Raw genomic sequence first — 27791 nt, forward strand, 5'->3', positions numbered from 1 at the left:
TGGTTTGCAACTATGAGTAATGTTTATATGATTCACTATTATGCACAATGAGGTGGACGAAGGCGTTCGTTTGTTAGGTGGCCTTCAGATGATAATAGATATATTTGTTCCCTTCTTGCTACCCATGTTGTTCTTGTGCCCTTTTAATTGTTTATTTAGCCACATTACAAGCCTATTTAAGCCCCATTGGTTACTAATCCCAAACTTAGGCGAGTTAATAGTGAGTAAGGTGACCGAGTTATAGTGTGCACATAATTTGCACAATGTGGGTGAATAAGAGGAGTAATTTGTTCTAATGATATAGTGATTGGAAAAGATGAGAAATTTGTTGTTCAAAGTTGAAAAATTCCGATGTGAGAAAGAAAGAAAAAAGAGTTTCAAGAAAGAAAAAAAATTCAAGTTCGAAAAATTTGAAAAGAAAGGAATTTAAAGTTTGTTTATTCACTCAAGTTCTATAATATCATATTTTTATGAGTGAAATTGTAAGTGTTGAAAAATTTGTGAAATATTCGATTGGTTGTTTGGTGAATTTTTGGTGGAGATGAGTTGTGTTGGAGAAGATTGGTCGTTACTTATGTTTGGCCTTGGTTTTTATTAGGATTTAGCTCCCTCAAGCACAGCATTTCTCTCACATTTTCCAAAATATTTCCTACCCTTTACCTAAGCTTTACATTACAAGCTTTGAAGACCTTCCGACCTTTGTGCATAGAGTTGCGTGAATGTGAAAGTAGTTGTTTATCAATGCGAAGAATGATTTGATATATTCCGAGTCGACTACTAGGTTGAGTGAATGTCTTTTAAACACACGAGTGCGTGAGTTGGGAGGGCATTGTTAACATATAATGGGTTTGGGATGGAGAGCGAACGAGTACATCTCTTACTCGCCACATAAATGAGAGTTGAGTGTGTGAGCACTAGTCTTGAATTCTATGTGCTCTTGTGGTTTGCTCTACTTGACAATTGTTAGGGAAGATTGGTAATCGAATGGATTTGAGTGATTGATTATGATGCATGTTTGTTGGATTGGATTTGAGTTGTATTATGGATTTTGAATTTAATTTGGGGTGAAGTTATGATTTGTTTTATTCATTGCCTTGCTTAGGGACAAGCAAGGGTTTGCCTTGGGGAGTTTAATATATGTATTTTATATGCTATTTTATCCCCCGTCCCACGGTCATTTTTATGCATATTTGAGCTCTTCCGGGCTACTTTTAGTCCTACTGTGTGGTTTCGAGTGTTTTGTAGAGTTGGCATTTGTTTTGCAGGAATTTATCGGATTTGTCGATAATTTCTATGGTTTTCCGACCACTACGAGATATCGAAGCTTTTGTCACATTCAAGATCGTTGATCGTAGCCCAAGACCGATCATATCGGTGATTATGGGCTTGGTTCGTGGAATTACTCCGCGCAATGGACCAAGGAAGAAGAAGATTTGGGCCATATAAGCAATTGGAGCCCAAAGGAAAAGAAGAAAAGAGTCTCGGCCAAGAAAAGACCTGGCCCAATCGAGCAGATACCCAGAATGCGGAAAGAAGAAAAAAGGCGGGCCCGATCGCGCGCGTGTTTTTCCTGGGAGTCTTAGGACTCGTCGTTTTGGCTAATTTTAGGCTTAGTATTTAATCTCTTTTTGTAAGCTTTATTAGCTACGTTTTCATTATTATTTCTTTCATGCTTAAAACTTTTAGAGTGATTTTAGTTGGAGACTATTGTTGAATTCAAGTTTTCCCCTTTTAATGCAATTTTATATTTCCTTCATTCGGTATTATTTCTCGCGTCTTTTATCTCTTTATTTATTGCTTTGATTATAATTTGCTTTGTTAATTTGTGTTTTGATTTTAATCATGTCTTCCATATATGCTTTGATTAGTTTAGATTTAATTATGTGCGAGTAGTTTAATTCTAAGGTTCTTAAGGGATCCTTAATTAATATGAAGGGATGAATTGTTTTGGTTGATTTTAGATATTGCATGATAATTTCTTATTGAATACTTTTAATTCCTTGCAATTGGATTATGAATCGAGCAGATGTGATTTGATTGTAAAAGTATAGCAATATTGAATTGATGAATCGAGCATATGTTAATTTGATATTAAAGGTTATTTTCAATAGGAATTTAGATCTAGTAAATTGCGAGAGTCTGTTAGATCTATGTTGATTAATAAATTGCCAGAGCCTGTTAATCAAGTTATATGTGCAATATTAGTTGTTGATTGTTATGTTTTATCCCGGAGTATTAATTATTGGTGAACCTGCGACCCTAGGCTTTTTATTATTGATTTTACCCTTAGAATAATTCATATAAACCCTTTTTGCTCTTTGATAATTTAGATTATAATAATTAAGTAGGAATAGAAAGACTTGTTTCCCTGTGAATTCGACCCTACTTCCCTATCTTCTTTAGTCAGAAGACTTAGGTAATTCTTTTGATTAGGAGATACTACTTCACCCTGTCATGTCCCCAAAAACCGAACCCACTGATGAGTACCTTTCACGTTTTGATAAACGAGTTCGGCAAAGAGTTGAAGAGTCTCATAAAGTCTCCTTAAGCCTTGACCATATTTATCCAAAATCATTCACTTTGTGTCATTAAACCCAAAATCATTCATTTCGTGTCTAAATCATAAAAACGTCTAAACCAGGTTATTTTGGTCCATATTCTCGGTCCAATTATTGTTTAGTTGGATAGGGCTTGAAAAGAGTTTTCACGATATATTATAAGCCCAAATCCGACTTAAAACGAATAAGTTATGGCCAAAATACTAAACCGAGCCCAAACCGAGCCTAGGTCCACCTTTAGTATAACCCAATGATTATATGGAGCCCAAATATTTTATTTAGGCCCTATATGCTCATACTCCTAATCCTAAATCAGTTACGAACTTTTAGAATCCTGTAGAAGGTTCTAATTTATCCTTCTCGAAAAGATAAAGATCAAAGAGTTCGAGATTGAATAAAACTTCTCATATGATAATCCTTATCCCGTCCAAATTAAAAGACATTCGAATATCTTTTGCAAACATAATTCCATTAGAATTCAAACTCCGTACAACTTTGTTATCTTAAAAATCATCGCGTAGTGACAAGTTCATCGCGACACGACAGATTCCGATGCGAAACGACAAGCATATCTCGACACGACGAAATTCTGGGATAAAATCTGAATTTTTACTTTGTCGTGACGCGATACTCCCGTCGTGACGCGACAAGGGTCGTGCAACGCAACAAGGCCGTTGCGCCGCGACAAAGTGGTCGCAATGCAACAAGGTCCATCACGACCCGTCAAAGCCTGTCACGACGCGTTAAAAAGTGTTTTATCTCAGTTCAGACTTCTGATCTTTTTCTGTTTGTTTTGACTCTCTCTTTTCCCTATAAATAGAGGTCGTTTTCCCTGTTTCCAATCATCAACAATCTTTAGTCACAACCCTTAACACCTTGCTACCACCATCAAGAATCCTTAGTTCCAATCATCATCAAACACCTATCATTAATCATCATCAAACACCTATGTCCTTAGCCGTAGCCTAAACACATCCTTGATACATCCCAATCAAACACCATACTTCCTTTGCGTGATTCAAATACTCCAAACCATAGTCGAAGTTGCCTTTGACCTCAACGTGAAAGGTTGATATTTTGAGGGTTTGGTCCCAAATCTATATTTCAATTCTTAATTAATTTAGTTTATTATTTACTCCCACCATTTTTTTTATTTGCATCACTTTCTTTTTATGGGTGTTTTTTTTTAAATGCATCACTTCTATATATGGTAACTTTAAACTATATTTTATCATATCTCTCTCTTACTTAAACCCCATTCAAATTATTTTATCATTTCTCTCTCTTTCATGGTCCCCACTTAAATAATAAAAATATCTATCCTCTCTCATATACTTTCTCTTTCATGGTCCTCATCTTACTTTTACTATTATAATTTATTCACCCACTCATAATATTATATCACTTTCCTAAAACTCCGTGCATTCCTAAGTGATGCAAATAAAAAAAACGGAGGAAATACTTTATTTATTTCTCTTTCTTGAAGTTTACTAACGCGTGTATTGTTTTTATAGCAAGAAGGTCGAGGCATCGAAGTAAGTAATTTAATTACTTAGTTATTCTTTTGATTTTGGAGTATAAATCATGTTTAAGATGTTATTTTGATTTCTAGTATCATGTTTAGGATAACGCTTTGATTTTGTTATTAGTGATATGCTAGAATTTGTTATTAATCTGTTTAGTATCATGCCTAGGATCTTACTACTAATGATGTTTTGATGATGATTGTTATATTGATCATATGTTGCTTAACTATTCATGATTTATTACTATTGCTTGATCACGCCCTTTTTGCAGGTTTAAAGGGAATTTGTCTTTGAAAGCACGCCTAATAAGATAAAATATAATCTGACTTAGGCTTAATATGATTTTAATTCAAGTGATCACCAATATTAGATTTGATTGTGTATTAATAATCAACCGACGTATATTAAACAGGTTTAGGATTAATTTGATGTATGTATGTTGATCGAAAAGCACGCATGAATATCATAAGAATTAAGTAGAGGCCTATTTAGGGCGAGTTTAACCTTTTAAAGTTGGATTCGTACCATCATCCCTGAACATTCAGTCATGGTTCCGAACCACTATGGAGTTAGCAATATCTGTGATTGTGAATGGGGTGTAACCTTCATAATCATGAACGGTTTACAGATTCTTAAAACTTGTTGGCGACTCTTTTTCTCTAGTTTCTTTTCCTTGGAGCGCCGTCGTGCTTAAAAACATGACCCACAGTAGGGTGAGAGTTGAAAAATTCCCTACACTTATCCTTTCTCTGAATTTATGGATTATATTTGACAATTGAAATTTGGTTGTGTGTAATAGTGTAATATATGTTGAATATTTTCATGCTTTCTGGTTATATGTATGGTTTGGTTTTACATGTGCAAGAAGATAAATTTAAAAATTTAATAGTGTAAAATATATTAAAATTGTGTTTTGTTTATAATAATGTATTGGCCTTGGAACAATGTAGTAAGAATTGAAGTATATTACTTCATACTTCTATCAACGAATTGACGGTTTCAAATCTAGAAGTACATGAGTAGGGTTTGAGTTTATGCTCTCGTTTATTCTTGTTTGAGGTTGGGGAATATTGACTATTCATCATATCAAGATATTATATGTTTTTTAGGGCGGACCTTATATTTGTTTTCCAGCAATCAATAATGTAGCTGAAGAATATTCTATTTTCTGCTTCCTCGTCATGTTTATGAGAATAAAATCTTATCAGGTTCGGAAATCAACAAACCTTAGGAGCATTTCAAGTCAATCTTTTACTTTAAGCAACCGGTGGCTTACATGACTAATATTGGAAAAAAAGGGCTGAGAATTTTGTGAGCAACACTATATTGCATCTTTCTGCTGGTCGAGGTTTATATGTAATTTAATAAACACAACATTTTAGTAATCCCCATTGTGAATTATTTTTCTGGTCTCACTGAATGGATTTTGTTATTATTATATTTCATCTACATCAATTTGTTAGTCCAATATTGCATCGTGACTCGAGATTGAGAAAAAAAAAAAAGGGCAATAGTCCTCTTTCTCCAAAAGACCGAGATCAACGCATGATCCTACAAGCTTAAAGGGATACGTGTTGCTTTACTCCACCTTTTTTCGTTGTTCAAACTTATGACTCTAACTCATGACATCAAATTAGAGACCAAGGCATTCATGCATTCATTTAAGGTTGCTAAATCTCCCCTTTTCCAACATAAACTTGCAAATGCAAACATTTTCTTTTCTTTAGTCTAGTTGGACAACTTCTAATGATTTTCCACAAACAAGGGCAGAATTATGTTATTGCTACGCCCTTTCTATAATAGTTCTTTTTTTTTCTATTTCCTTTTCATATACGACAATGTCTTTCACCTCAACTGCTTAAGGTTGCAAAAACTCCTTTTGCCTCAGAATGAGAAGCTGGTGAGTGATTAGGGTGACTTCTATTCTGATATTTCTCTCTATATAGAAAGTTGGTTGGCAAGCTTAATTCTTTTACTCATACCAGACTAGATCTCTCCTATGCTATACAATCCTTGAGTCAATTTAAGTTTCAAGCTAGGAACGGTATTGAAGAATCTGATTATGCTCAACAACATGCCACCTAAGCAAAGTTAATTATAACTTTAATTCTAGAATTTTCATCTCTAACAAACTATTAGCCAAGAGCTTGTTACTTCAATTATTATAAATACTGTAATTCGAGATAATGCTTTATTACAATAATCACAATATTCTTCTCTCTAACATCAATACACTATTCTCTCTCTCCTTCTCTCTCCAGTTCTTTAATTTTCAGGAATTTTTCAATAGAAGATAAATTACAATAAACCCTAACCCCAATTAAGAAGAAAATTACAATAAAGATAAACCCTAAGTCTAGAATTATTAATCTATGAGTAATTAGTTGTTTAATTTATAATAGAGTGAATTATTTAACAATAAATATTGCAAAATACTTTAAACGGTACATCGCCGGCGCTAAATTTAACCAGGACAATATATTCTCATTAGAACAATAAATTATAAAATCCGTATGAAGATGCAATTGTCGGAATTATGGCGTTAAATTAGAACAACTAATGGTGCAGTGAAAGTGCAGAGATGTAACCTTGATTTATAATAAACTTAGAGGTTGTTAGAGTCTCATTCGGCAGTGTTGTATCTTGCCGAGAGTTTACTTCCTCGATTCTTCTCTTTGTCGCAAAATATACAACGATCATAGTAATTGATGTTTCCATGATAAAAGACATGTTTTTCATTTCGTCACTTACCGCCCTTAGCTTGTTCGGGAATCATGCCATCAAAATCGCGCTTAGAGACTCGGCAGGCGGAAAAGGCCAAAATATATCCCCCCCTTTACCTTCTATATCGCCGCTCATTTGAATTTTTAGATTTATGACACGTCGCAATCTTAGCACATATGTATATATGGAGCCCACATATATAAGATGCATGCAATGTTTTTTTTTTTTTTTTTTTTTTTTTAAATTTTCTTTGGTAACACTATACTTTTTATTTTTCTCATCGTTAAATTACAAAAAAAAAACTTATTATCTTTGGTAATCTTGTATTATTGATTACCAAAGATAATTATTATCTTAATTAAAATTCTTAACCATGGTTAATTTTTTAACAATTTTAATAACTATTTTATAAATAATTAAAAAAAAAAACAGATTTTCACCATATACCACTGAGTTTTAACTTAATTCACCATATACCACCAAAAACTTTCTAATACACCATGTACCACTGAGTTTAATATAAATGTCACAACATTCCTTTAATGACTAGCGTCATTAACTCCGTTAGTAAATAAGGTTAATTGTGCCAGGTAGCTGTCACTTATTAGTTCTTATTAATATTATTTAATTAATTACTTAAATAATGAATTAAAAAACTTTTAAAAAATTAAATAAATAAATTAAAAAAACCACCACCAACCTAGCCACCGCTGCCCCCAACCCAGCCTTGGTCGGCGCCTAGATGGTCGGCGTCCATCACCCTTCCCCCACCGGCGAAAACCCCCGCCCCCAACCCTCTCCTTTCCCTCCTGATCCTTTCCCCAATTTCCACAACCCCACCACCAGTTTACCTCCCAACCACCCTCTCACCTACCAGCAGCGCCTTCCCCACCCCGGCAACCGTCCATACCGGCCCTCCATCGCCGGTCGACCCACCCCCTACCTTTAATCCTTACCTCGACCCTCTCCCTTCCTCCATCGTGCCACTAGTCAAACCCTAATCCACGAAATCACTCCCTAACTCCAACAAAAAACCCAATTTTTTGTACTTTTCGCTCCTCCAACCTGGTCGATTCTTCTCGTGGGTGGGTTTTGGTGTGGTTGAAAGGGTTTCGGGGGTTGTAGGTAGATTTTCGGGAGTGGTGGTTGGTTTTAGAGGTTGTGGGTGGTTTTCAATTGTTGTGGTGGGGGTTGTGGATGGATTTTCGGGAGTGGTGGTGGTTTTCAAGGGTCGTGGCTAGGGTGAGGGGCGGCGCCGGCGCAGAGGAAGGGGAGTTTGGGCGCCGACGGCATGGTGGAAGGCAAGCTCAGGGCGGTGTGGGGGGCGGGGAGGATGGCTGACTGGCTGGGCTTGGGGTGGTGGGAATTTTTTTTTTTTAGTTTCTTTAAATTTTTTTTAATTATTAAAATAAGAACCACTTAGTTAACATTAATAACTAACAAACCTAGCAGAAAATAACATGTTGTGACATTTATGTTAAACTTAGTGGTACATGATGAATTAGAAAGTTTTTGGTGGTACACGGTGAATTAAGTTAAAACTCAGTGGTATATGGTGAAAAAACCGTTAAAAAAACCACCAGCTCCCCACCCAAACAAGCTACCCTCCCTCTCCCCCGACCAGCTCCCCTCACAAGCCCCATCCTCCTGTCGGCCAACCCCACGCCGACGCCCACCCCCCACTGCGAGTCACGCCCACCAAACCTAAAACACCCAACCAAAACTACCCAAATCCTTATTGATTCTTCAGGATTTCATACGTCATCTTCACAAAATCAGGCTGCTGCAAACACTTACAAAAACGGCACCAAATTAAATAATTGTATCTCTTAGCCAATCAGATTTAAGGTCAACAGTTTTATGGGCATCGGTTAAGGCATCGGAAAAGTTTTCGAGAGAAGCGCAAGCAACGGATCGATTAGAGTAAAAAACATGATTTATGAGGGCGAGAGAAATAGCGTTGGAAATTTTTTAATTACTCACCGCGTAGGGATCGTGAAGAGGTAGGGGAAAAGGGAGGGGGTGTCAGGGTAAGGCTTGTTGGCCGAGAGGAGTCCTAGCGCCGGTCGTAGGAGTGGGACTGGGCGCCAGAGAGGGGAGGGGAGGAGGGCTGGCAGTTGTAGGGAGGATGGGTGGCTAGCCTAGGTGGAAAGGAGGTAGGGATGTCAATGGGGCGGGGCGGATGTTGGTCTTCCCATCCCCATCCCCATCTAAAATTTTCATCCCCATCCTCATCCCTGCCCCGGCGGGTATAATTCCGAAACCATCCCTGCCCCAACCCCCACTTGGATATCCACCCCCACCTAATCCCCATCTAAGACCCGCCTAATCTCTGCCTTTCAAATACACAATCCTTCATAATTAATAAAGATTGCAAAAAAAATTATTGTTAATATTACACATTTTTTTGTTTATAATATAAGTGTATTACAAAGTATTATATTTACTATTTTATTTTACATAATTTTTTTTATAAAATAGTATAAAAGTATATAATTTTTTTTTTAAATATATGGATGTGGGGATGGGGCGGGTACGAAGTGGGGCCGGTGGGGCAGGGCGGGTACAACCTAAAATCCACCCCCGCCCCATCACCCATGGCGGGTATGGTTTTTATCCCCATCCCCGCCCCATCACCCGCCAAACCAAGACCCATCCTCGCCCCGTTGGGGCGGAGATGGGGCGGGTCTCCTATTTGACCCGCCCCACTGACATCCCCAAAAGGAGGTGGTATTTTTTAAAAAATTATTAAATTGTTAAAACTTTAAATAAAAACCTATTTTATTGTTTTTTAAAAAAATAATCTAACTATAGTTAACTATTTATCGAAAATGTTATCATTTTTTTTATAAATAACTTAATATAATAATTCATAAATACCAAAGATAATACGTTTTATTTTTATATTTTGCAATTTACCAACCATTGCTATGCAATATAATGTGTCAGCTTCTTATAAAAAAATTTCCCTCCAAATAAATGATATCATTCTTCATTTTCTCCATATCAAGATAAAGCTAATGTTTGGAAAAGGTAGATTAATTATACATTCTAAAAGCTTTTGTGACTAAATTTTACTAACTACAAAATTTCATATCGAGGTAAATAATAAATTACAAAATTTTATATGGAGGTAAATAATAAAATTATAAAATTGGTGGTTGGTCTCTTTTGTTTTCCTTCTTTCTCCTTTATAGATTTTATTTCCTACATTTTGTTAGTGATGTCATGAGTTTGAATTTTCTACTCTTATTAATTCTTCAAATTTTTTTATAATGAAACAAAAACCACTAAAATGATATAATGCAAACATTTCATATATTTTATTTTAATTATGAAGTTAATTAGAATATTTAACATCATTTCTTTTTTATTTGAGCTCAATTTATCTAATAAGAGAGATCATTATTTATTATGTTTTTTTCTTAAATTATTTATATTACGCACATAGCAGCAAAAGTTTTATTGCTAAAACCGTGCATCACACGGGACTAACCTAGTTATTACTAAAACAAGACATCATCAACCCTCAAACTATCCTACGTGTCATCCTCCAATTTTATGTGTGATGTCATCAATTATTAATGATTTTCAATTTTTATTTTTAATTTACACTTTTGACTTCAATACATAAGTGTCTATATAAATTTAATTAACCAAGTTTCTTTCCTAAATTATAGTTTCACATACTTAATTTGTTTTGACATCTGATCGTGGTTTAATTTTGTTTACTTTCCTTAAATAGATTTTTTATTTTTTATTATTTTTTTATATTTAATTCTAATCTTCATATACAATGTAATACAACAGAACATAAATTACAATAAAGATTAATTCTAACCATGCATCGCACGGGGATAATCTAATTTAGTAAATAGAATATAAATTACAATAATGATGTCATAGGTGTGGCTATGTCACGTTTTATTCCTCCGTAGTAGTAATTTGTTTTTGTTCTTTGGGGCTTAGCCCTCGTGTGCAAAATAAAAAAAAATGAAACGGGTGAAGCATCAAATTAACAACCGTATAATTAAAAGGGAGTCTCACTGAATGTTAATCTCATCTCACAACTTTATGCATATTTTTTTGTGTCACTTTACTTAAAGTAAAACAATATATCGTGAGAGGAAATATATTTCTTTATCTTAGAAATAAACTTGAATTTTCCCATATAATAATTCCAGAACAGTATAGGACGGAGTAGTATCAAAGGATTCTTGAGCTTTTCACAAGCACCCTCCCTGTCTCTTTCCTCCGCTGAAGCGGCTACTCTGAATTCTCATTTGAACCAGCTTCTGAGCTTTCTCTCCTCCATTGAAGCCTTGGTAAGATGTTTTTCATAACCATTGAATAACAGTTTCACAATCTAATGACAATCATTAATTTAATTTAATTCAATTCATGGTTCTTTTAAGGTGGATTGCTTATTGAACTGTTTGTTTATATAATTTCATTACTGAAGTGCTAGAATTTTGGTATTGATATTCTTAATCTGATGATTGAGTCAAATTTGTTTGTTATTGTGTTGCTAAACCCTTGAATGTTAGGATTGAATTATGAAAATGGAATTTTTCTCCGTGGGCCGAGCTCGGCCGCCCCTTTTTCCCTGTCTCAGGGACGGGCGTCCGAGTAGGTGCAAGGCGGCGATAAAAGCCAACAAAGATGGTAAGTTTTTTTTAGCAACCTGAGTTTTTTTTTTTTAATGGTATACCGGCATACATTTATCCATATGACAGTATGGTTGCATTGCATAGTGTCTATTTATGCAATAGCCAATAGTTTTGTGAAGATAATACGCCACATGGGAGTTGGGACTAGTTGTCTTACCTCGAAGATGAGGAGGGACTAGGGAGGATGACTAAGTTATAACTATTAGTACGAGTTTGGTTTCCATAGTCAATTGGTTTTAAGATGACATCTTGTTAAAACTCTTCTCCTATGTGAGTTTGGTTTACTGAATTAGGAAACTTAAAATGCAAATATTTTTGTTTGAAAGCTAATGAATTTTATATTTTTTTGTGTACTATCGATTACAAATGGTATGAATATAGAGAATGTCAGAATTTCTATGGTTTTTGATGAAGATTTTAGGAAGATAAGGTTATTTGTGACTCTAAAGATCTTTGAGAAGGAAAACTTACTGGTCTTATGGAGAGAACGTTTTCTTGAGTTCCTCAATTTTCAAGAATTCGAAAAAGGAAATGGGAGCTTCATGAGGTGCATCAATGGCTGCAGCTTCTAAAGCTCTTTTTTAAAAAAAATGTACTTTGTTAAGCATAGAATGATACCAACCAGTACATAATCTTTTATTAAGAAACATACTACATCCTTTCCTTTCAGATGCAGTTCTTTTTGTGTAACAGGCAAATGGGAGTCTGAACATCAGTCAATGCTATTTCTTGAGGAAACCCAATTGAATCGAAGACAGTTATGTACTGCAGCTTCATTGGTGGCCATTTTAACATTCCAACAGGGTATGATATCAGAACCAGTAAAAGCTGTAGATAAAGCTGATGATAATCAACAAGATGATGGTGTATTGGGCCCTATTAAATCATTGTTTGATCCCAATGAAAAAACAAAGTCAGGCAAAGTGTTGCCAAAAGCCTATCTAAAGTCAGCCAAGGAAGTTTTGAAAACGCTTCGAGAGTCCTTGAAGGAGGATCCACAAGATATGTCTAAATTCAGACGAACTGCAGATGCTGCAAAAGAATCTATTCGAGATTACTTAAGTAACTGGAGAGGGCAGCAAGCTGTAGCCAAAGAGGTAGGTGTTTTATGATAGTATACTTGCAGCACACTGCAAAATTTATCTCTCAACTTTTCTTTTGATGTATCACACTTCCAAACACTACTAAGTTTAAGATTTATAATGAAGACACAGCCAAAGATAAATAATATTAGTACCACTGAGCATTCTGCTAAGAGGTGTTATGGTCTTGCAGGAATCTTATATGAAGCTGGAGGAAGTATTTAGATCGCTTGCTCGCTTTTATTCAAAGGCAGGTCCATCAGCTTCACTCAGTGGTGAAGTCAAGTCTGAGATCTTGCACGATTTAGATATTGTTGAAGAATACTTGTAGCTGGACAAACTTTGCCTGTGTAGTTTGAATCCCTGTTCTTTGTGTATAGTACATTCTTACTGAAAGAGCTGTAACCGTTTTCTGCTACCTTTTGACATATTTCTTGTCGTCCAACCAGACTCACAACTGGTATGATTTATATATTAAGGTGGATTCCGGCATAGCTGTAACAGGCATTCCGTTTTATGATTTTGCAATGTACTAGTAACCTGATTTCTGGCTTTAATGCCTCAAGTTGTTGCTGATATATACTCCCTTTGTCCAAAATTGTAAAATTAACTTCATTTTTTTTGTCCCAAAAATATGGTCACCTTTCTAAAATTAGTTAGGACTTACGATGATTTTCCAGATATGGCACCATTTATAGAGATTTTATTTTGTTATTTTAATAATACTACGTATCTTTAATCAAGAGGTATTGGGACAAATTTTTCCTTTATTTTATATAGAGGAAGTAGATAGTTGCCAGCATGATTATTCAGTCAGACTGAGTGTCTGAGTGCATCAGTAGGAAACTTAACGATTCAAGGCTTTGCATAAAACAGTTATTGTAGTCGTGCAAGCCCTTAATGTAATGATTGATACAAATTGACAAATTGTATATCAAAACAGAAATTTTAAGGTCCCAGCTTGCTGCACATTGATAAATTACATGAAGCCCAATCTGAGGACAGAAAATTTAGATACAATTCTACAGACATGTTTACTGAATTTGAGTGTAATACCCAAGTGCATACAATAGTAATACCACGTTTAACTTCTACAAAGTTGCTCAGATCACCTACAAATAAAAATAAAAATAAAAACCAGATCTATAGTTCACTTAAATTTGTGATCCTTGCCTTCGCATTCCAACAACATTACTGGCAAATGTAGCACACCCTTAGTGTGCACTTAAATGTCAAGCGACATAATGATCTGTCTGAACCGAAAAAATAATCAGGCTTGCTGCTGGAGACACTTAGATGAATACTTTAAGAAGTTGAGGCATCATGTAGGTGCAGAAGCAATGGAAATTGCCTTGGGCACAACTCCTGGATGAACTTCTCATCAAGCACGTGATAGAACCCCTTTTGAACTGGCCAATCAGAAAAACACAATAAGACATCTTGAAAATACATCCTACAAGGCAAAGCTCCAGACAACAATGAGTATCCAAGAAACTGATTGCCAATTTCCAGTTAAAGCATATTCATGGAGGTGAGAAGTACAGTTTCCCTCCCATCCTTAACAACAGTGTATATAATACAATGAAGAGCACAACCACAACATTTTTTACTGTTCATCATATAAAAAAATTACACCTTTCATGCAACTACTCATCCTCTATCTACTTGGACACTCTGAAAGTACCTTTAGGGTTTACCCTCATTCGCACTTTCCTAAGACCTTGAAGCCTCATGGTTACTACATCATGAATACATAAGACTACCAATATTTCTACTAGCAAATTTCTGCACATGTTGATACAGGAGACCAGAACTAAAACATAGGACAACATATCATGTTACCCAATTATGTAACAGGGTGCAATGGTAAACCCCATCAGCATTTAATGATCATTTGTATTAACACCGATCCACGCGCGGGGGGGGGGGGGGGGGTGGATTGGAAGAGGGCAGAAGTTAGTTAAAACACATCATATGCAACGAAATCCGGGGGAACATATTATCCAAACATAAAAAAAAAAAAAGTTCATAATGGCTGACTCAGGTGTGAATTTCGTAGGGCGATAAGTCTAATATCAGCTATGTTTATTTTGTGCTAAAAATTACAAACCTTGGTACTGTCCCTGCACGACGGTAATCATATTCTGTAGCCTGCCTGAGAGCCCTGGCAAAGGCCTTGAAAGTTGCCTCAATAATGTGGTGAGAATTTTTTCCAGCAATCTGTGTCATATATAAACCTTTCTTTCATCAATAAAAATGAAATGTCAATACTTTCTCAATTGCTCAAAAAATGATGAAAGCTGAAGGCCTGAAGTTTTTGTTTGTTTTTTTTTTTTTTTTTTAATACAACGAGCAATCATTGTTCATTTCAATATTTTTATTATATTTTTAAGCTAATAAATTATATTAACTGTGAACTTTGACCTCTAACTCTGTAAATATCATGCCTAGCTTAATTAGGCAATTACCCATGTCCATCACGTAACCCAGCTTGAACAAAATGAATAGTTGGGTATGATCTTTGACAAATAATAAGAATAAAGGACATTATAAAGCTTCAACATCTTGTTTAATACCTGTATGAGCATGATTAACATAGCTTGTGACTAGTATGCATAACATTCATTTACAAAAGTTTCTAAATGCACCAATGATGCTGGATTATTATCTAATTTGGCTGCTAGTGTAAGAAAGAGTGCAAACCTGCCGAATGTGAAGCGTCATGCCAGAAGTATTCACCAAAGACTGGAAAAAGTGCTCCACAAGCTAAATACAGAGACCTCATGGTAAGTTATACATTTCATTCTTGCTTATAAACAACAAAGGGAGGAAAAAAAAATGCAGGACAGCCAGCCAAAATGAATTAGTTTTTCAAAGTTCTTATATGTGATAGTGAGAAACACATTATTAGATTAAGTCATCTTAGCGTAATTGGATAGGATAGAAGGTGTTCAGTCTATATGCAGCTTATGTTAAGTAAAAACATTATGATCAGGCATTTAACTAGCAGAGCTATCACATAAGAAGGCCAACTTGCAAAAACGCTATCTTCACAAATTATTTACTTCCAAATTTAGGTTGCAAGTTGAAAGCTTATGACTGAATAAACAGAGAGGGGGGGGGGTGGGGGGGTGGGGGAGTAATATAATCAGAATAAGAGATGAGTGCAGTTAGGTAATCCAAGTTTTAAAAGAGTTGACACTCTAAGCAAATTTGCTTTCCAACTAACAAAAGTGCAGGTGGGACAAAACCAGCCTATTTTTCCAAAATACAGGCATTAAACTTTTGACATTATAAACTGATATCTTAATAATAAATATTCACAGGCATTAAACTTTAGACATTATAAATTGATATCTTAATAATAAATATTCAAAAAAAATTTATGTACTGCTTATCCCAACAATATATAAGTCATAGATGTATAGAAGTAACCTGGGTATCATAAGTTCCGACTCTCTCAGTAGGTATTTGTAGATCACAACTCAAGTGGGGTCTTCCAGATAAATCCTGAAAAAGAAACATGTGTGCCTCAAAAGCTCAATAAACAATCGAAGCAACTCAAAGGAACTTGAAGCTTTACAAATCGCAATAAAATGTATACATTTTTCATCATATCAAATAATCTATTATTCAGGCAAAACATGATGAATCTTCAATGGGAGTAGCTTTTTTCCCATAAGCCATGGTATATGATAATATTATCATGGAAAAAAAAAACATACACACCCGTTAAAAAGTCAAAAGCAACAGTTTTCCATCTTCATTAAGTAACTGAACAACAAACAACATTTCAAAAATATCAACAACCCAAAGTGTCATGGCAGGACAAAACAAAGACAACGAGATCTAGCATTGGCTCATCATCCTGTTGTTTCAGAGCGAAGGGGTTGAGAAAAATCAGATCCTTCACTTTGCTTCTTAATGTCTTCTGGTTTCTCGAAGTTCAGACATTCATAGCAACAATGCAAGAAAGAAAACCATTATATAGATTTACCCCAACAGATCAGAATATGCATATTTCACGCCAAGCACAGATAATGTTTCAAATAACTAAGTCCTTCAACCACTCACTGTCATAACTCAAAAACTGGTTTGAGGAATACTGATAAATTTACAGCAAACATGTTCATTCATAGAAGTCACAATCAGCTAATTTTTAACCTGTGACCCCCCTATAAAAAAGTACTGTTCATTGACAGTGATGCTACTTTTCTCAGACATGAGAGTGCCATATTTTTTTTTTGCCTCAATTATTTAGGGACCATGAGAAATTTGGTGATTCCTTCTAATGACATATTTCTTCAAACAAGTAGGAAGATTTATTACCTAGTTTGCATAATGAAACAAGCACAGAGAAATCTCTAATTTTCTTATGGCTAATTTTAGTCAATTTAAAAGAAAGGCAAAAAGGTATGGTATGTGTTACTGACTCAACTCTTGTTTAGCATTTCCAAAATTATAAATTCTCGTCCTCCAAGTTTAAAGTCTTTTTGCAGAGTTACAACTGGCAGACTACATAACTTTTGTCCTTTACTCTTTCATTAGTATTATCCATGTTTCCTAAACCACCAGTAGTTCAATCATGGAGACTCAAATAAATGACAAGTCATTGTAGTATTAGACTTAATTCATATTAGAGTTTCAGTCTTGGATCAGTGGTATAAACTATAGTCTTTCAAAACCTAACATTAAGAATCTCACAACATGCAAGAATGGATAAAATTTCATGAATGGTATGCAGAAGATTTGTTCATGATATAGTTCATAGAAGAGCTGTCTCCTTTTCTTATGTGTATTACATCCACTTCAAGGCTGGTTCTGAAGGCTTCGTAGCATCAGCTTCTTCCAACTTCCAAAAATACATATCTTTCAGTGTGGCCTTCCCAACTTTGGTTTTCATTGCATGTAACAATGTATATGACTTCACATCTAACAAACAGAAATGATACTTTGATATCTCTCTGAACATCTTTTGGCTTGCTTAAACCCTCCCAAGAATCATAAAACCATTAATGGGTATTTCTACTTCAGTAGGAATCTCCATCACAGTCTGAAGGTTCTTTTCTTTTCACTTTTTTGGTTGGAGGAGGGGGGAGTTGGGGGTACATAAATTTCATATGTTTTTAGACCAACTGTGTCAGTTATAACTTATATCTAACAGACTGCAAAAGATCTGGAGTTGGGACCCCTTTTATCCCTTCATCTTTACATAAGGGCAACATTGGTGATAAACAACAGCAGCAACAGAGCCTTAATCCCAAAATGATTTGGGGTACACTAACATGAATCGTCATAAGGAACCATCCACAAAAAATGGAACAAAGATAGAAAAGTTATAAAATGAACATGGACAAAAGAACGAGAGAAATCTTTTAGAGCAAAAGACAAGGGCAGTGTAAAGTGAAAACACAAAATGAGAATACGGAGTATAAAAATAAAATTTGAGAAAGTTTCATAAAAGAGGGCTATATGAAGATAAAAAGAAAGGATAAACATGCTAGTAAAAATATACAGAAAAAGTATGAGGAAAAAAAAAAAAAAAAAAAAAAACTCAAAAAACATTACTTTAATATCAGCTAATGGCTCTAACAAAAATCAATGTGCTTCAGCTTGTTTACAAGGTCACCATGGTTCTGCTAAAAAGCTCAACAAAACATTATTCAATAAAGTTGAATACTTCATATATACTTAAACCTCATGTAAAGTCAACAACTCAGCTGGCTCATTTATGAAATGGAAGTGTACAACAGTATAAGATACTAAAGGAGCACATAATGACAACATACCAGTGACACATGAATCAAAGCTTCATCCAGAGGTGCAGAGAAGTCACCGAATCTATTGATTCCTTTTCTGTCACCAAGTGCTTGTAGCAAAGCCTACATCAAGAAAACAAGAAATTCTAATGTAAAAAGCATTTAAGCTGAGTTTTAATCTAGATTTTAGTTGAAACAGCCAGCAATACAACTGCAACAAACTAAACTCATAGACTCGATTGAAAATCAATTCATAGCGACCCAATAAAGCAAAAAACAATTTATTAGACGTAATTGTGCAAAATAACACAATAGCATTACTAGCTATTAAAAGTACCTAGCACATGAAGAGTTTGGATTAAATTTCATGGAAGATAATGATTAATACCCACACAAAAAAATAAAATAAAATAAAATAAAATAAATAATTAAATAAAAAAGAGGACCTAATTTCGAGCATACCGTTCCAAGGGCAAGCGCGACATCTTCATTAGTGTGATGATCATCAATATGAATATCACCCGTAGCTCTCACATGTACATCAAATAGCCCATGTGAAGCCAATTGCTACATACACAAAAATCCATAATCAGAATATCTTCAGCCTTCAGAAAACAAAGAAAAATATAATAAGCAAATAAGATATGAAGTTACTGACATCCAACATATGATCCAGGAAAGGGACTGAAGTGCTGCTATCAGTAACCCCTTTACCATCCAAGTTTATCTTCACAAACACATTTGTCTCTTTAGTTACTCTCTTCACCTCCCCAATTCGCCCAACTAATCAAAACACCACAAAAAGAGAGATAATAATCAAAAATCAAAAACCTGATAAAATGTACTTCGTATTAATTAAAGATTGGGCAACTAAAGTCAACTTCAATATCTTAGCTACTGCAATATTTTCAATATGTAAAACATAAAAATTGAACAGAAAATGAGAGAATAAATAGTGAAGATGATCACCAGTGTTTTGGGAGGCGGAAGTGGCAGGAGAGCCATTGTCATCTGTCATTGAAGCTCGAGAAGTTGCAGTAACTGAGTTCGTTAATTTGAGATTCTTAGAAATGGGGTTGTTGAAGATGGGTAATTGAGCAGGGAGATGGAGAGTGGTTGGAGAAACCCTAATTTTGGGGTTGATGAAGTGACAACCACCGGGTGTACAGAGTGCCATAAAATGAGAGATACCACCGGGAGCGACTGCAGAAAGACTTGAGCCCAAACCTATTCTTTTAATAACACATTAACAAATGTTATCACATAAAATGTTGACAGATCTAATATCATATATTCATATCATATTTATAAGACTTGGATATTATAAAGAAAATAGGATCAGAACTTAGCACTTTTAAAATGGAGTTGCAAAAAAATCTTTTCTTGAAAGGCTGAAAGAAAAGCAAACTTACATGAAGTAACCCCAAGAGAGTAAATTATTTATATTACCAAACAACTTTCATTAGTTAATTCAGCACCCATTCTTTTCAAAATATCATTGGTAGGTTACTATCTACCCAAAATCAATAACAAGATATTTCCATTTCGAAGATCAAAGTTACACAATCCCTTTATACCAGAATTATCTAACAATACACAAGCTCAACCAAAATTATGAGAAAAATGAATGAATAAAATTTTTAAGCTAAGAATATACTCAATATTACAAACTGCATCCAAAATAAGTTGAACATACACAGAGCATGAACAAAACTTTAGGCTAGTGACTAATCCATAAATTTCAACAGAAAAGAAAAAAAAAAAAAAAATTCAAAATCAGTATCATTAACCAACTCTTTATCGATTACAACACATTAGAAACCAAATTTGATTCAAGTAGCAAATTAGGCTTATAAGTTAGGTATAATTTCATAGTTCCATCCTAACATGAAGGCAAATTTGATTCATAGGTCGAAAAATCACATAAGTTTCTAAACTAGCAACAAAATCGTATATTATGATGTATCATAACCTTAGTGATTATAACCAATAGTTCAATAATCCACTTTAGAAGAAACCTAAATTGATTATACTGATAATAAACTAACGATAAACCCTAGATTGTGAGACTGATATTCACCTCAGAATCTGCTTCGATGAAGAATGGAAATATCAGAAGTCGCTCAACGGAGCCCGTGGAGTGCGCTTAACTGAGAGAGAGGAGGACCTTTTTGTTTCTGATTACTTACTGATGCCACCCAGTTTCACGAAATGAAAAACAAATTTCAAAAGGTTAAATTTGTAAAATTACAGGTGAAATGGCTATTTGTTTACGAAATTGCCAGAAACATACATACTTGAGTAGTGTTTTGTTTCACATGTTGAAAAACTTGGAATTTCTCTAATTTATTTCATTATTTGCTTACTTTTTGTCCAATCATCCAATAACCCTCCGTTTCTAAATAATTGACACATTTGACTTTTACTAACTTTAACCATCATTTTTTAGTAACAAGCACAAATTTATCACGAAATATATTTTTAAATAGGTATTAACACTAGCTATGTTTCATATTATTTGCAACTTTAAAGTATTATTATTTGTGAGATATAAAATATGTGGACAATTTTAACAATTACCATATAGCTATGTTTTTATATAGCATATAATGCACAAATATTGATCAAAATTATGTATGTGAATAGTGCAAAAATCAAAATGAGCACTTAATCAAAATCGTCACATTCGCCACACCATTTCTTTCCGACCTTCGCCTCCTAAACCAATTATTAGGTAATGTGATCTTTAGGAAGCAATTGTCACCTTTGATGAATTGTAAAAGTGAATAATAATTCATGTCATGTTTGATGAATTATTGTAAAAGTGAATTCATGTCACGTTTGATAAATTGTAAAAGTTTAGCTATCAATGATAATTAGAACATAAAGAGTCGTGCCCAGTTGATCTGCCAGATCAACGAAAATTGTTTATCTGGGGGTATAATCGTCTTTTTATCTACCAAGTGAGGGATACATGCTTGGACTTGTGGTGTCTAGATGGAGTAACAAAGGATTATCTTGTTATGGTTAGACTACGACACTACACCAAGGTTTTACATTTAGTCCATTTATCTTTGTAGCAGCATTAGATTAACTATCAAGGTTTACCCATGATGAGATACTAGGGTGTATTTTTGTAAATTATATTGGTGGACGAGACCAAAGTTTGGGTTAATGCTAAATTGGAGCAATGGAAGCAACAAAATTAAGTATATGGAATATTGTTTTAAGACTAGGAGAGAGTCAAGCAAGGATGTAACGACATTAAATAATAGATTTGCTTAAGAGTGATTGTTTTAAGCACCTTAGGAGTCCAAAGGTCGAATCCGTAGAGGAATGGAGAAATTGACCAAAATGTTAACCAATTATACCATTGAAGTTAGAAGTGAAGACTCTATCAAATGATTATTTGACAAGCATTGTTGTATGGGTTGGAATGTTGATGTTTATGTTAATTTTGAGCAATGGAGGCAGTTGTTAGAGTCTAGAGGGTTTAGACTAAGTTGAAGAAAAATTGAGTACATGGAATATTGTTTTAGCACTAGAAGGGAGTCCAGAGAGGATATAGTAGAATTAAATGATGAAGAGTTGCCTAAGAGTGAAAAACTTTAACCTTTGGTGTCCTCATGTGAACTTTGTTGAGAAACTGACCACGATGTTCTCCACATATACCTTTGGTGTTAATGTGAAAATTCTATTGGATGACCATGATACTAGCATCATTGTGTGAATTGAAATGTTATAATATAAGAAAGATATGATTAGTAAAGGTATGTATGTTTGAGAATTTTGAGGTAGTATTATGGGGACCCCTAAAAGAATAGAATTAGGAATGACGATATTAGGAGGAAAGTTGGAGTTGTAAAATTAGGGAGAAACTATAACATTGGTTTAGGTATGCGAGTTATATAATTTGAATGTGCTCTGGTATGTAAAAGAAGTCAGGGAGATTGAATATGATGAGATAGAAATAGTTAAGGTGTATATATCACTTGAGGAGAAGGGAGCGGAGGGAAGGGGATCATGGCTGACGACCATTGGAAATTAAATCTTCTTCATGCAAACGACCCCATCATTGAGACTATGGTTGGACATCATTGTTGGTATGTTGCAAGATAGCTTGTATACAATATGGTATAATGTGAAATATATAGTGAACCTCGTGTAAACTGCTGTACCAACGATTGTTTTTTAATGTTGTATATTTGCTTTTATTTTATTTATTATTTATTTTTATTAGTGAACCATTTCCTTATTTTAGAATTCGATAAAATGTAGTACCTATTGGTTGTTGCTGTATTTGCTTTCAGGAAGTTGCAAGCCAATTAGTTTCATAGCACATGTTTGAACCAATTTTGGCTAAATTGGTATGTTGTAAGCTAATTGCTGTATAATTTTGAGTTTTGATTTTTGAGACTTTCACTTTTCTTCAATCGAATTTACTTAATTCAAAGAATTGTATGTTTATTTAGTTTTAAGATTGCAATGGACTTGAGCTATTCATCCTTCGATAATGTGGTTTCGGATGGTGATCTGGATTTGGTAATAACAGTTTACACTTGAACTTATTATGGTAAACCCACTTGAACTTTTACTAATTATTACTTTATGGTAACAACTTTAGGCATTGGGTCTAAGCTAAAAAAGGAGAAGGGATGGTAAGCAGGTATGAACGGATACCCATATTATTCAACCTGTGTTTTAATTAAAGAGCTTGTGATGATTCATGTTACATATCGAACTAGGTTTATAGGACAACATCGAGTGTTAGAACTAATAGGAAGCTTGTAGAACTTAACCCTGAGATTTTCGAGGTATAGCAAAGTTTATTTTACGATGTATGATTCTGCCATTATTATTATTATGAAGTTTATATTGCGAAGTTATGTAGGTTGCTTATCGCTTGTATTGAACAGGATGATCACTTGATTGTGAGTGGTTTAGTTAAAGCTAAAGGTGAAGTCTTGCTATATCAAGCAAGAGGTAGGAGTAAGGTTCGTTAATGTTTATTATCTAAGTTGTAAAAATGGTAAGACCATTCTAAGTTGTAAAAATGGTAAGACCATTGGTTTCTATTTTGGATTTGGTTGACCCAAATTTTTGGTATTGACATGTATTGCAGGCACCAAATTTAACATGCCAATTGAGTCATTCGGTAGAATATGTAAGAAGTTGGATGTAAGAAGAAGGAAGTGGGTGCACGACATGGGATTTGGGGGACTACTTTACTTAGCATCAGGCATGCAACTTCCTATACTGCTAGCCTATTAGCTATTGAGCCGTGTTGATCCAATAAACAAGATTCTAATGTCTCATGATGGTAAGAAGTTAAAGTTGTCCCAGAATCAAGTCCATTGGGTTTTAGGCCTTCCAAACAATGGCAAAACTGTACCATTAAAGAAGAATGTGGGTGGAGAGTTGCGTCTGAAGGTTGAAACGTTGTCGAACAAATGCGCAATCTTGGGAGACCACAAATAGCAAATATAAAGGAAGGGTATATATTGGTAAAGGGATACACGTTAACTCTTGCCTGATGGAACGAGTTGAGGGTGAGTGGGAAGATGACGAGGAAATAGAATTTAAGACAATATTTCTCCTTTTATCCCTACACATGGTTCTTTGCCTGACTCAGTCCCCACGATTGTCGTCTAATCTTATCCCTACACTCACGTGTGCAATGGAATGTGATCAGTATGACTGGTGTGACCTTGTATTCATAAAATTTATTGGTAGTTTCATGAGCTTTTCAAAAAGGTTTTATGCCACAGGCTATGCTGGTGGCAGCGGGGTTGTTTATTGTTCATTGTGGTTAGTGAACTGATATCGTTCGAAGTATACATTGTGAAATATCTTTCTACCATGTACAAACAATTAAAAAATTTTGTGTGTAGGTTTATTATTTGGACCATTTGAATAGAGACCCTTTAAGGTGGTCTGTTTTTCCAAGGTTGAGTGTATGGGATTCCCGGGATAGTGACTGTCCTTTTATCGGTATCCATTTTCCGGTAAACATTAGTTATTTCAAGTATTGTTTAAGATGTTTTGTTATATTATTGTTTTTGTGGTTTGATATGTACCCACATGTCACCAGGTTTGTGCTTTTGGATCAGCGAAAACGTCGCATGTGAAGCCTTGGAGGAAATGGAGACCGAATCGCACTAGGGAACCCTAGTTTGCAAAGTGTATCGCTCCTACAAATGGGAATGTCAGTATAGACATATATAAGCCAATCCTAGAGGAAGATATTCACGATGATTCAACGTCTGCGGCTAGTAACTCCACTCGTACTCTAACGTGGTAGTTTGGATGAGTAAACATTATAGTCAGTTAGTTGTGACGTGATAGCATTAGTCTCTAACACATTTGCAACATGTTAGTAAGTTATTACATTTATGTGATTAGCGGCATTATACTCTATAAAATGAGAATTATTTATTACTTTGCTATAGTCATTATATTGGTATAGTTTTTACGCAATAGTTTGTATGAGACACATCTAAATTCGTTTGGGCTAATGTTATATACTATAGGACCCACATATTTAAAAGAGTGTTTAATTTCTTTACTTCAAGGCCCATAATCCTAACTACGTTGGGTCACTTTTGAACCAGTCACATATACTACAAGAATGCGAATTCATTTGGCCCATATGTTATACAGACCACTATAAAGGGCATAATTTTCTACTTTGACTGGCCCATATTTGATTAAGTCCATACATTATATAGGGTCCATATATCCAATTCAATTGACATTATGAAGCAAAGTCCATATTATGAGCATGCCTTTAAGAAGCCTATTGGGTTTTTGAACTTAACGCCCAAACACATGTTACTTGACATTATGAATAATGGGATAATGTTATACATGCAACAAAAGCAAAATTTAATGGGACATGGACTGTCACACATGCAAATGGACTGATCATGACAAGGAATTAGAAATATGGCCCAAAATATTTATAAATTGAAACATCTCATTTATAATAATGATAGAATTACTACAAAACTATCGACATTAGAAATAGGGGCCAAAACATTTATAAATTGAAACATCTCATTTATGATAATGATAGAATCACTACACAACTACAGACATTTGACTACTAAACTATCGCCATATTTCAGCTCTTTATATCATCTATGTCGTTTGTCGCACTAAATTTTATGTCACTATTAAAGACTAACAACGTAACTCTGCCTTTAGCTTCTTTATTAGAACTCCCATACATTGCAAAGCCATTTTGTTTTTTGACATATAACACGAGCCATCTTTACAGACACTCGTGTTTCAGCCAACAACAACATATCTGGCACATGTAACTCCACAAGGTGTTTTTAATATGGTAAGAAGGTACCTCTTGCCATATCTCTACAATTCCACACCATTAATGTTGTTTTGACTTTTGTTATGGTTGTGTTCTTGGTTGCAGAGAATTCTATCGATACTTTCCTGCCATCCAGTCGATGGTCCCCGAGCCATTCCCATCTTGTGGCGATGCGGGTGAAGCAAACCAAGTATTTTGTAAAGTATAATTTCAAATCGTCTGAGTAACTATTTATATCCAGTTGAAACTCTCCACTTGACACTGCAAATGTTTCCAGTATACGTGGAATAGTAGAACTTGGATCTACTATGTGACGAACCGACGAAGGGATAACGTGTTCTATGTTATTCTCCCGAACTCCCCTTTTATTCCAAATTGACCATCTTATTGCTATCTTCAGTGCCGCTGGACGTAGTGCCATGTCAGATAAATCAGGCAGGTGGGCAGGGTAAACACCTTTTCCTCTAACATGAGCACGTTACAGCCGTGTTGCATCCCATTTGCCACCAAGTGGCAACCTCACAAGCATCTATTATCTCTATGACAACTACATTGTCCATGGATAATTTGGTATCCTTCACCAGACCAATGAGGCCTCTGCCCATACAAGCTTGTTCACCCACCGGTCACCGTTGCTTACATGCCAAACCGACCGTATCTTTGCGTAAAATTAAATATGGGCCCAAGTTGCAAACCAACTTGTTTGACACCATCAACCCTTTTCTTCCCAAGTAATGGGGCCCCTTTGTTGATGTTTTGCGGGGTTTAATCAGCGAGGCCGGTATTTGAAGGGTACTTCTCTCCATTTCAATCTTTGTCTACTAAAGTTATTTCGTATGGTGGTAGGCTTTCTTTAGGGTTATTGTGAGTTGGGAACTATATGTGTATATATGGGACTGGGGGTTGTGGTATGTTGGTGGGGACAAAATATGGTGGGATATTAATGACTATGGCGGGAAAATACTACACATGCAACAAACCTAGTTTGGCAATATTCAATTATTCATCACATCTAATCATTACCCTACATGTATATATTTGTTTCGAACTCTTGGAATTTTATTTTAAATTTTTTATAAATACAACATATGAATAGATGAATGCTAAACATGATGATAACCATCTATGAAGCCAAATGAACAGAAACAACGTTTACGATAACTTGATTGGTTTTTATGGGTTTAGTAAAATGACAACCAAGCGGGTTCACCCCGCACATAATTGTGAATAAAACTTGTATCGCCAGTACTTTCTAACCATTAGTTTGTGTGCAGTTCAACCTATCGAACCACTAATTTCTAGTTTAGATCTCAATTACAAAATTAAAATGTTAATTGAATTGCTAAAACCGTTATTTTAAATTAAGGGTCATTCGAATCGTATGCTATAATATTTTGATTAAGGAATTCAAAGTTATTATTTGAAAGGTTTTATATTACACTTGATAGAGTAAAAAAACATAATCCTGGGCCTCAACCATCAGCTTTGACTTGTCTGTTCTGATATTAGGACTAAAGGGTGATTCCTTTAGTGTAAGCGTCAATTTTGTATGTGTTTCACTTTAAGTATATGTAATTTTTATATTTTTTAACCTGTGAAAATTGATACGGGTCATTATGGGTAATTCGTTGACTGTAAGATGTGTCATGTTCAATTGTATCAATATCGATACAAGTTGATTTGGGTGAATCTCCCGTCAACTTTAAATTATTGTTTAATTGGGTCAACATAATTGAATAATATTATTGGTTTCGGATTTCTTCTTTTATGTTGCATTTCTATAACTATTAACCTTTTGTTTTCATTATTATTCATGTAAATATTATTAAAGTAATTTATAATTTCTTTTAAAAACGTGTTTAACTTGCCTATTGATACTTCTATTCCCTAGTCTAGTTTCGAGCCTATTAGTTTGATTTTTAAATGATACCTTGTAAGCGGGCTCTATTAGGTGTGTAGTTAAGCTACACATAAATGCCTAATTAGCTCCTTAAGATTACCAGTCCAAATGAAAAACCTTGAACTTAGGTATTATGACTTATGAGGCTTGTTTGTGAGCAGCAATTAAGCCCATTTTAGGCTGGAATTACACGTCAGCTCTAGGGTTTAGTGCCTGCACATCTAGCCCTAATCTTATCACGTAAA

The 27791-nt window shown here is 34.8% G+C and overlaps 2 protein-coding genes across 3 annotated transcripts; one reads left to right on the plus strand and one right to left on the minus strand.

The window, feature by feature from the left end:
* Positions 1–10991: 10991 nt before the first annotated feature.
* LOC110684857 (photosystem II D1 precursor processing protein PSB27-H2, chloroplastic-like) lies at positions 10992–13054 on the plus strand. The gene is made up of 4 exons (XM_021861303.1): positions 10992–11133; positions 11356–11473; positions 12172–12575; positions 12754–13054. Exons 2-4 carry the CDS (start codon positions 11365–11367, stop codon positions 12889–12891), a joined length of 651 nt encoding a protein of 216 aa, XP_021716995.1. The 5' UTR covers positions 10992–11133; positions 11356–11364; the 3' UTR covers positions 12892–13054.
* Positions 13055–13452: 398 nt separating this feature from the next.
* On the minus strand, positions 13453–20573 carry LOC110684856 (imidazoleglycerol-phosphate dehydratase). Of its 2 annotated transcripts, none has more exons than XM_021861302.1 (9): positions 20400–20573; positions 19289–19551; positions 18978–19102; positions 18782–18886; positions 18350–18442; positions 15996–16070; positions 15264–15326; positions 14671–14780; positions 13453–13969 (listed from the first exon to the last, which is right to left on the minus strand). In XM_021861302.1, the coding sequence occupies exons 2-9, from the start codon at positions 19494–19496 to the stop codon at positions 13942–13944; spliced, it is 807 nt and encodes a 268-aa protein (XP_021716994.1). In that variant the 5' UTR covers positions 19497–19551; positions 20400–20573; the 3' UTR covers positions 13453–13941. The 2 variants fall into 2 exon arrangements, with proteins under 2 accessions (XP_021716994.1, XP_021716993.1); XM_021861301.1 differs by having other exon boundaries at positions 19289–19546; positions 20400–20568.
* Between the last annotated feature and the right edge of the window lie 7218 nt (positions 20574–27791).

The sequence above is a fragment of the Chenopodium quinoa genome, unplaced genomic scaffold, assembly GCF_001683475.1.
Source record: "Chenopodium quinoa cultivar QQ74 unplaced genomic scaffold, ASM168347v1, whole genome shotgun sequence".
NCBI lineage: Eukaryota > Viridiplantae > Streptophyta > Magnoliopsida > Caryophyllales > Amaranthaceae > Chenopodium > Chenopodium quinoa.

Coding starts and splice junctions, on each gene's coding strand:
- LOC110684857 (XM_021861303.1), top strand. CDS start 11,365: ATGAAAATGGAATTTTTCTCCGTGGGCCGAGCTCGGCCGCCCCTTTTT. Junction 11,474..12,171: donor GATAAAAGCCAACAAAGATG/GTAAGTTTTTTT, acceptor TTTGTGTAACAG/GCAAATGGGAGTCTGAACAT. Junction 12,576..12,753: donor AGCAAGCTGTAGCCAAAGAG/GTAGGTGTTTTA, acceptor ATGGTCTTGCAG/GAATCTTATATGAAGCTGGA.
- LOC110684856 (XM_021861302.1), bottom strand. CDS start 19,496: ATGGCACTCTGTACACCCGGTGGTTGTCACTTCATCAACCCCAAAATT. Junction 19,103..19,288: donor TTCCGCCTCCCAAAACACTG/GTGATCATCTTC, acceptor TGTTTTGATTAG/TTGGGCGAATTGGGGAGGTG. Junction 18,443..18,781: donor TCGCGCTTGCCCTTGGAACG/GTATGCTCGAAA, acceptor TTCTTGATGTAG/GCTTTGCTACAAGCACTTGG.